We start from the raw sequence: 9,984 nt of genomic DNA on the forward strand, positions 1-9,984 counted from the left end.
ATTCTAGTTTTTGAGGATCATGAATTGGTGTGGATACATTTACAGTAGTAAACTACTTACTAGCTATTACTAACTACTATGATGCAGCACTCAAGCTACCGCTAGCATCGGGTTAGCTCAGTTTAGCATAAACGGGGGCAACATTGAGCCTGGTGCTGTCCAAACTTGACAAAAGTCCACCTGCCCCTCTAGAGCTAACGTGTCAATATGACGACATGTGGTTAGCTAGGTTAGCTGTTAGCTAAGATGACCAGCTTCTGCTCTCTGCAAGAAAGCAGCATTGTTCACTAATAAAATGGTGCCATGTGATTAATCAAATTAAATAATTTGTTGCAGGATGCCCATCTGAATGGCTAAACTACGGAGACAAGTGCTACTTTTTCTCCAAAGACCTTCACAGTTTCGATGATGCTAAAACAACGTGTGAATCGAAGTCTTCTGCGTTACTGATCATCAGTGATATGGAGGAACAGGTGAGTTATAAATCTTGTTATCTAAAGTGCATCGTTGCTCTGTAGTAAGTGTAAGTTGCAACTGAGTTCTCCCTTCTGTCCTCATGTCATCTCAGAAATGGCTGACGAAGCAGATCTCTGGAAAGGGTTACTTCTGGATGGGTCTGACCGACAAGCAGGAGGAGAACAAATGGCGCTGGCTGGATGGAACTGAACCTGCTTTCACGTCAGTATCAGATCAGAAACATCCTCCATCATTGGGAAAATTTTCTGTTCTCAGGATGGATATTGTTTTTTTTTTTGTTGTTTTTTTTTCATGAAAATACAGCTTTCCAATAATAATACCATCTACAGATGTAGCTGTAGGTCTTCAAGTACATGAAACAACACCGGATAAACGATCAGGTTTCTGAGAAAATCCCAACTTTCCAATAGTTTTTGGCTGCTCTGATATGCGTGTAGAACTCCTCTCCTCAAATCCTTTTGGCCATTCAGTGAGAACAAATACTTTTAAAGTATTCACCTTTTGTTTGTATAGAGTTGTCCAGTGATAAGTCATTCTATTCAAGCATTAAATGAAACTGAAACGGAAACATTACATGGAAAATACATGGAAAATTGACCCATAGATGAAACACTGTAAATCCAATGTGATATCGCCCCCTGTTGTCTGCCTGCAGAAAGTGGAAGCCTGGTCAGCCTGACAACTGGGGCCATGGCAATGAAGAGGGAGAAGACTGTGCAGGTCTCATCCATGAAGGGTTATGGAACGATTTCTTCTGTGAAGATCTCATAAGCTACATCTGTGAGAAGGGCATGGAGACCTGTAAGTATATTTCTGCCTCGTCCCAAGTCTTACAGGCGGCTTAATCATTTCCTCAGAAGTGTCTTAATGTCTCTTTCTTCCACAGCAAGTGCATTATAGCGATGTGTTGAGAGCGAGTGCACAGTGAGCAGCTAGACTTCACCCACGTGGCTCTGGTCCACAAACTCAGCACATGGACAGTCCGTACGGAGAGCGCAAAGGGACAATTTCTTTTAAATGAGCCCAGCAGCAAATGTCTCTCCGATGCCGATGAGATGCCTTTCTCTTCCAAAGTGAAGCCAGTCCATCATTACCAGCAAGTGCAATACAGCAGGGCAACCAAAGAAGAAGAATCAATGTTTTTATCTATTTTTTTTTTAATTACCAAATCACCAAATGATTTATAGGAATATTTGTTACGTTCTTTTTTAAATGCATTTTATAAATCTGTACTCCACGTACAACTGAATATCTGAATGTATATTTCATTATGCAAGTTTTGTAGGAAAATATAAATTCTATGAAGCCAAGTGGACTTACCGTTATGCTTTTGTACATGTAACTGTCTTTTAAAAGAGAATAAAAGGTGCAAAATGATGCGCAAAAAAACATAAAGTCGCTGATATGCTATCTTCAAGGAAACCGTTATCTAACCACATGAATGTCTATGTAACACTTATCAGGAACAAAGTAAAGCATTTACACGTAAGAAGAAGATGTCACGATCAGCTGGAGTCTTGGTAAACGAGTTTACAGTTTAGTACTTTATGTATGATTTATGTTTCACTATTACAGACACGTTAATAATCTGTGCCTTTTTCTGCACTCAGGTATTTCATGTAAAAAAAAAAAAAAAACACGGCTACAAATAACTGAAGAAAAATAAACTGTAAAACCTAAGGGTTGTTGGCTGATTTCTACATTCTCATGCAAACAAAGAGACCTAGCGTGAAGTCGATCACAAAACTCAGTATTGTAGAATTTAGTTTATTGATTTTGCACAAAAAGTTTTTTTTTTTTCACATTTCTATTGTTTCTTTTTTGTCCTTGGAAAAATAACTTTCCCACTGAATTCGACATTGAGCTTTTTATTTATTTATTTTTTCTCCTCTCTAACCCAGATTGTAAGCATAAAGTACTGATTTTCTTCGATAACCACGGGCAACATTTCCTCTCAGTCATTTCACATCCTGTTTTCCTGCTTTAGGTCAACTCCAGTCACAGTCACTCCTTCAGCTGCACAGAAGATTGAAATGATCTGACAATAGCACCTTTAGTAGGGGGGAGTCTAACTACCTTTCTATCAACATGGACACCAGGTTCTTTAAAAAACAAAACTAGACACAGACTGAAGACTACGAGTGCTCACATAAATTTGAATTGTAGCCTCACCTACGGCGGCCTACAGGAAGAAAAAAAAAAAAAAAGCTTCTGCGAAGACTCAAATTAGTTTAAGATGCACTCTTGTAAATTAATTTGACATAGTAAACATCAAAACAACACAAAACAATGCAGGAGCTGGGCGAAGCAGACACAATGTTAAGTTTGAGCTGTGCTTGCTCTACAGTTTGTGAATAAATTAAGAAATATGCTTTTTAATAATAACCGCTCGATTCACATTGCATCATTTACACGTAAGGTAAAACAAACATACACAAAAGAAGCAGCATATTGTCTAAATGGAGATTTATTGTTGAGGTATGATAGAACTATGAATATTCTCTTGTTTGAAACCTTGGTTTTTGTACAGCCACACTACTTTTTATGTATAAAATCTTTCGTGCGACACACTTTTAAAAGAATCTACCAAATCGGTGCGCTGGAGGATGAAGAGGGGACAACTCAGGAGACACAACTTACAATTTTCCATCCATGTTTTACTTTTGCACTTGCCTCTTTCTCCTTTAGGGTGCAGTGTTGTGGCTCAGTGCTCGTTCCTCTCAGGCTGCAGAGCTTCAGTGCAACAAGACGCTGTAAGGCTGGTGGGTGAATAAAGGATCTCTCGGCCGGGCGTCTGTCTCAAGCTCCGGCAGCACTGGGACTGTAAACATGTTTCCAATATTTCCATTCAGGCAGGAATAAATTAATTGCTTCTCAGTGCTGAGGAACACCCTTGGTTTTTTCACACTTCTGGTGGTTGTAGCTCTCGTCAAGGCAGGTCAGGTCGTCAGCTGTGCGGCTCTTCGGGTCCCGTGCGGTTGAAGAATGTTAACGGCCGGTGATGCTAAAGGTGAGACGTGGCGGCGGGGTTGGGGGGGTGACGTGGAGGCGGGCTGGCTTCAAACGAAGGCGTGTGAGGTGGCGCTTGTCTAGTCGTCCTTCTCCACTATGACCTCCCCGTGAAGCACCCTTCTCCTCTGCCGCAGCATGTGGAAGTAGAGCTGAGGAAACACTGCGAGAGAGACAAAGAATACAGGGTCGGTGACTCGCCAAATATCTGGTCATGTCTGGTCATACTCCAGCTTTAATGGCTTATTGGAACCAATTAGAGTAAAATAAGGACTTCACAGTTGAAATTAAAAAAAACTTGTGATGAAGTGAGGCTTATAGAGCATGTTGCATTGTATCTTCGGAGTGCCTGGTGTAGGACTGCAGTCGGTCTTACGTGGGATGTAGGACAGCATGATGATGATGAGGCAGTAGTAGTAGTCAAACGACACGTTATACTTGTTGGGCAGCCTCATGGAGTACATTCCAGATCTGCGTACAAACGGCAGAGCGGCATAAATGGTGAGCAGCTCCCCAATGACTCCCACCGGGTACAGGACGATGAAGAAGTTGTATCTGCAGAGAGAAGGAGAGAGCAGGACCTCTTCAGATCCAGATAGACACACACAACTGTCTGTAAGAGGATGTTAACACACTCACGTGCATGGTTAAAACGCACTACTGCGGAGACACACACACACTTTGAAGTGAGTTCAACAATGAGCTGATTTAGTGTTTTGGAGTTTTAAACCATTGGCCGCTGGATTTGAAGACTTTTCAAACCTCAAAGTAGCTTCATGCACAAGCTTGCAGCTGAAATCACTCTTTTTATTTACTCAACTAGTCCAGTGAACTGGAGCTATAAAGGCTGGCAACCAAACAGTGATTTGTCTACCAGTTCATGAAGAACCAACAAAAATATCTCCTTTCCACAGCAGAAATATCAAACCGGCACAATTATTAGCAGAAGCTGCTTGTAGTTCTATGTGATTTGCAAAGATTGTCCCTGAACACACCAGCATTAAGAAGATATGAGACAATGACAATAAAACGAGGACTCACAGTCAACAAAAACTAAGCCAACCCCTTACTGTTAAACAAATCCATTGTGCTTTCTGAGGACATACAGTGAACAGCTGCTCTGGAGTAACCAGATAAGAGATGTAGTACTGATGAAGGGTCATGACTAATTCTTGGAACAGAGAGCCAGGGATCCCCAGTGAAAAAGGATTTGACTTGGCACAACGCTGTGGTGCTGCAGGGGCAGGTTGCAGCTGCAATCTGGGCCTCAGACGACTGTCAGCAACTAAATAGCTGCAAGAAATGCTAACTGCTCTGACGACGGATGCATTTTGTTAATTCTGCACGCACAGCCAGCGTCTCAGTGTCAGTGTTTCTCAGCCAGTGTTTCGAAATGTGTGGATAGGATTACTCAGCAGATTAATAGAAGTAGCTCAGTGCAGGATGGCTCTAAAAAGAAATTTAGGATTTCCATGTGAATGTCTGAAAAAAAAAAAGTGTGGCTGAAGAGAAGAGAGCCCTGGCTGTTAACTTCTGCCACAACCAGTCCTGTCAACTTGTGACAGCGGGTCTCTCTCTACTATGACATACTGTAGTATCCATGACTCAGGACTATAGGGATCCTGTATTTAGTCAAGACCACAGCGAAGGCCCGGGGGAGCGTCTCAGCGGATGTGAGAGAAATGTTGGGTGAACATTCCATGACCAAAACAGATGGTCTTAAAAACAGGAGCAGCTGAACATGAGCCCCTCTCTGGGGGCCTGGCGTCTCCTCCATGCTTAAAGAAAGACGCAAAGGGTGAGGGGCGGGGAGGAGAGCGCCACTCAGTGCGCAGGAATCAAGACCAGAAACAAAAGAATAGCTGGCACTGAGCTAGATGGAGCCCAGAAGATCATATAGCATAAGAAGTGGCAGTAGGGTAAGCTTCTGTTAGCTGTGGACAGAGGAACGACTCAGCTAGTTAATGAGTTAATGTGTACTACTTTGCCACCCTGCAGATGAAATAGACCTCTCATCTGTCCATGTGTATAGCTGACGTTCGTCCCAATGACTCCAATTACAGGTGAGCTTCTGTGAGGGCAGGCAGCCACGTCACAGGAGCTCTCCTTATAGTAGAAGACAGGCATTATGTCACTCTAGTGCTGAGACGCTCTCAACGATGATTATGTGAAAAGGCTCAATTTCATCTTTAGTGGGTAAGGCTGTGAAATTAAAAGGATATACTCAGCCAGACATGAGCCAGTCTGATCAGCGCGCAGTGTTAGCAGTTAGTTCAACCACCGTGGATGGCTAATGAGGAGCTGATCAATAAACACACACACGTCCTGATGGAAAGCCAGACCGGCCCGGCGAGGGGCAGCATGCCAGAGGTTGAAATTGGCCAAATCATGCTGAGACACGGTTAACAACAACCCAAGTCAGACCCAGCCTCGGCTAACGGCATCTCCACCTGGCCCATTTGATGAAGTACGGCAGGTGGTTGAGCAGGTTGAATGTGTAGTAGGAATATCTGGTAATCTCTGTCACCGTCCACACAACCAGGAATAGGATTACGCTTTCTTCATTCTGGATCTTTGTTTAAGTCAGAAAAAAGGTTATATAGTTGTATAGTTAAGCAGCGTTTTCATGCGTCAAATGCTGATTTTGTTCCAGATTTTGTGCAAATGTATCTTAGATTACTGAATATTATCAATATCAGCCACTGAGAACATTAACCAATAAAGAAACTGTGCCATTTCTCATTTGCTTGTGTGAACTGTAGCAGAGTTAATGTTATATCCACCTGTCTGATGCCGTTGGTGACAAACCAAACCATGAAAATCCGCGAACACACTTGAACACCAGTTACAATCACAGAAGTCCTCACGATCCCTGCAGCAAAAATATATAAATACATAAACAAACATTAGACATTTAGACAGATGTTTAAACATAAGGAAATGGTTTTTAATTTCAGCACAAATCAAGCAAAATCATCACGTACCAATGGCACAGTGTCCCACCTGTCAGACACGACACAAACATTTTTGTTAGTTAATTTCCCTTTCCAAGAATTACACTCGTGAATTATCAGTCGTGTTCAGACAGGTCACATCTCACCTCAACTAACGCAAAGGTCTGGAAAAACTTGAGTGTCCTTGCTATACTTCTGTACAGACCCTTGTGTGTGCCTTTCTGGATGTAGAAGCGCATCATTGCCATGGCCAAAACCAGCCACCTGCAGGAAAACAATAAGAGTTAGCTAAGATGCTGGAAAAGATAGAAGCCTTTTTTTCTTAATGGATTCAGAGTAAAAAGGCACCAAAGATGCTTCGGCGTGTCCAAACAAAATAAAAAACACAATCTTAATCAGTATCTCTGCACCTGTCTGTTAGGAGTGTGTAAATCGTCAGGTTAAAAAAAAAGTTTAGGGGAGACTGGGAAGGGAGAAGTGACATAAAAACATGGCCAATACTGGCTATATATCAGCGCATCTGTTGTCCGATGTGTGCCAGTACAAGGACTTTTCATTACAGAACATGAGACAGAAAAAGATGCAGTTCAGAAATTGTACCATCACACAGCCTGTCAAGCAGAGAGAGATCCAAACACAAGGATGCATCCCAGCTGAGTCAAACTGGGTCCTCCCCATAAGTCGGCAACTTCGTGTAGGTTGTGGAAATATAGTAAGACGAGTATAAATAACCAACCCATCATTTTGCTGTATCGAAATAAAATACAGCGACTCTGCTCAGCACATCTGTTTGCTATGTTAGCGAGGTTTACACTCCGGTACTTTAGCCTCACACATTAAAAGAAGATTTAGATCTAAAATGTGAAGAAGTGTCATCTGTTACATGCTGCAAGTTTAAACAGTATGTGATGAGAGTATTCAGCCGCTCCAGCACGTCCTCTTAAATTAAGCCCACCGTCTGGGGACGGCTTGAAAAAAAACAAAGGACTGTGACGCATTACATGGACCAAATTCCACAAAATTCCACATTTCAGATGCTGCAAGTTTAAAACTTGTTGCAAGAAAAGACGCAAAAGAATGAGAATGCATCGGTTTTAGAGCCTATAAACCTCATATTCTTCTACTTATAGACACATGAATAAATCTGCATACTCATACTGGACTCGTTAAAGTTTATCTCATAGAGCTGTTTATAGAGTCACTGGTAATGACACTTGGTTTGTTTACAGCCCGTTTGGATGCTTTAGATTTGGGCTGGCATGAGAAAACATCCAGAAAAACAAATTAGAAGTTTCTTGCGTGTACTATAAACCATGTTCTACATGTTTTTAATTACCAAAGTGAGGGAAAAGTTAATGTCTTTCATATTTAAATGTGATCATTCAGACTTAGACTTCTGTTCAAATCATTGGCAAGTGACAGATTAATGTGTTTGGGTCAAGATGAGAGGAAAAGGGTCAATCAGTCCCTGTATGTTGGGAGCTGCAGGTGGGCTTTGAACACGTGTGGTGTAGCAGTGACAGCATGACAGTTTCCCCACATGTTAACAGAGACACCAGAGTCATAATGTTATTTAAATATACTGTATATCTTCATAGAGTTGTAAATAAAGTTGGGATCAACACCAGAGGCACTGCGCCAGATTGGAAACACGTTTACTGGTGCAGTGATCTGACAGCTCTGTTATACTCGAGCACAGATTCTCAAGTGTTTCTCATCTAAACCTCGAAGTCTCTTTTGACCGAACAAATGTTGTGTTGTTATTAAAAATCTGCCCATTGAGCAGTTCACTGTCCCAGACCGGAGCTCCAGTGTCAGCGCGCTCCGTCTATACTTATCACTGCAACTGTCGGACGCACGGTGGGCCTTGACGCTGACACCATGCAGCCAGCCCTATTTGGACACGGCTGCAGCGATCAGCCTGTCACTTCACCCAAACCCCATTCATTCATTTTCTAACAGCCGCACCGAATCTTTTCAAATTTCCTTCCCACTATCACACCGATCGCTCCAGTTTTCTCCGGCTCCGCTGGCGAGAGGGCGACGCGCTAAATTCGGCGAGCTGAACAGGCACTTTCTGCTTGACACGGAGACACACAGTCCTATAAACGGCAACACACGCTTACTGGTTTGTTAGGGAGCGGCTAACTTATCGGCGTTTCTTATTAATAGGCGACACGGGCGGAATTGCGCACGTACCCGGCGGTCATGGCGATGTTGTAGAAAGTGAGCCATGCGGTAGCGAGGGCGCTTTTCGTTCTCTTCTTGTTGTTGTTTTCCTTCTCCTCAACCGTGCCGTCCTCCTCGCTGGACGCCATGGTACCGGGGGCAGGGTGGGGAAGTCAGGAAGGGAGCTGACAGCTGGGGCTGGTAGGGAGGGGAGCGGCGGGGTCATCCATCCATCTATACGCCCACGGATCCCCCCTCTCTCGCGGGACTAGTGCGACAAGTGCGTGGCCTGCCGGCGGGCCAGGGACTCGTAATTCATCAGTGCTGAGGAAGGGCCGTAGCTCCTGTGTAAGCTACTCAGGGGCCCCTTGCCATGCTTATGAGACCCCCGCTTGTGATTTCAAACTGATGTCATATATTCTCTCAGTTGAATTGACTTGCATTAAACTGGACTTGTGCAAGAATAAAGTATCAAGATTCAAATATGGAGTCATGGAAAACTGAAGCCTGAAAAATGAAAGGTTCGAGAGCTGATAAAGACCATTTTATTAATATTTGTGGATACAAATTCATTGTTAGTATTACATAAATGTGATAATCTATCACAGCCGCCTGATACACACACCAACAGGAGAGTAAGAGGAGTACCTGCACTAATTCTCAAGTATGAATTATTTTTTTTTTAAACCTCAGCTCCTTGTGCAGAATGAAAGTGCTCCGTCTGCATTTTTGGATTCCCACATTCACACAAAGACTGATAAATTTCACAAAAAGTGCTCCTTGACCCTACTGAGCATGTGCCAGGGATTAAACTGCTAACCTTCTGGTTCATGGACAACCCGCTCTGCTGAGCCACATCCATTTAAAACTGACCGGTTGATTGGTTTCACGGTCATCAGTTTGTAGCTCCAAATCAGCAGAATAACTTAGAGCATGTTGCTTCTTTTGCAGGTAGTGTGAACACAGCATTTGTTCAGGTGTGAAATCTGCAGAGGTTCTTTGCTTTTCTTGCCAGCACGGCGGGCCTTTTACCTGGCTGAAATGAATGTGCTTTTACTTGCCTCCAGGTTACATTAATAGGAAGAAGCAGGTGCGGTGCAGCGAGATTAGATGTCCGATCAGAGCTGCGGTCTTGGATCTTATGCTCAGGTATCAACGTGTACTGCCTGAGAAAATGCATCGATGTATAATCTAAAATTAGCTCTCTTAATGACCAGTGCAGAAATGTGTGTAGACTAAAGACGGCACTGAATATAGTCCAGACCTTCCAATCCTGATCCAGTTACTTGATCAGGTGTTCAGGTGTCTGAGGCCAGTGATAAAACCACTTTACTAGTGCTTTTCATTGCTATAAGCCCCTCCGCTGGCTTTTTGA

At 43.0% G+C, this 9,984-nt stretch overlaps 2 protein-coding genes across 2 annotated transcripts in view; one reads left to right on the top strand and one right to left on the bottom strand.

The window, feature by feature from the left end:
* The window catches only part of LOC311503379 (collectin-12-like), a 41,722-nt gene extending 39,568 nt beyond the window's left edge, over nt 1–2,154 (top strand). Inside the window, exons 7-10 of the mRNA XM_084566057.1 lie at nt 337–473; nt 569–678; nt 1,133–1,278; nt 1,364–2,154. Of these exons, the coding sequence (XP_084422183.1) occupies nt 337–473; nt 569–678; nt 1,133–1,278; nt 1,364–1,377 (407 nt within the window). The 3' untranslated portion in view covers nt 1,378–2,154. The remainder of the gene's footprint in view (nt 1–336; nt 474–568; nt 679–1,132; nt 1,279–1,363) is intronic.
* hacd1 (3-hydroxyacyl-CoA dehydratase 1) lies at nt 2,148–8,758 on the bottom strand (the record flags this gene model as incomplete). The annotated part of the gene is made up of 7 exons (XM_084566058.1): nt 2,148–3,649; nt 3,863–4,041; nt 5,937–6,058; nt 6,270–6,358; nt 6,471–6,489; nt 6,587–6,704; nt 8,640–8,758. 7 exons carry the CDS (start codon nt 8,756–8,758, stop codon nt 3,567–3,569), a joined length of 729 nt encoding a protein of 242 aa, XP_084422184.1. The 3' UTR covers nt 2,148–3,566.
* Between the last annotated feature and the right edge of the window lie 1,226 nt (nt 8,759–9,984).

This window comes from Chelon labrosus (genome assembly GCF_963514085.1).
Source record: "Chelon labrosus genome assembly, chromosome: 18".
In the NCBI taxonomy this organism is placed as follows: Eukaryota; Metazoa; Chordata; class Actinopteri; order Mugiliformes; family Mugilidae; genus Chelon; species Chelon labrosus.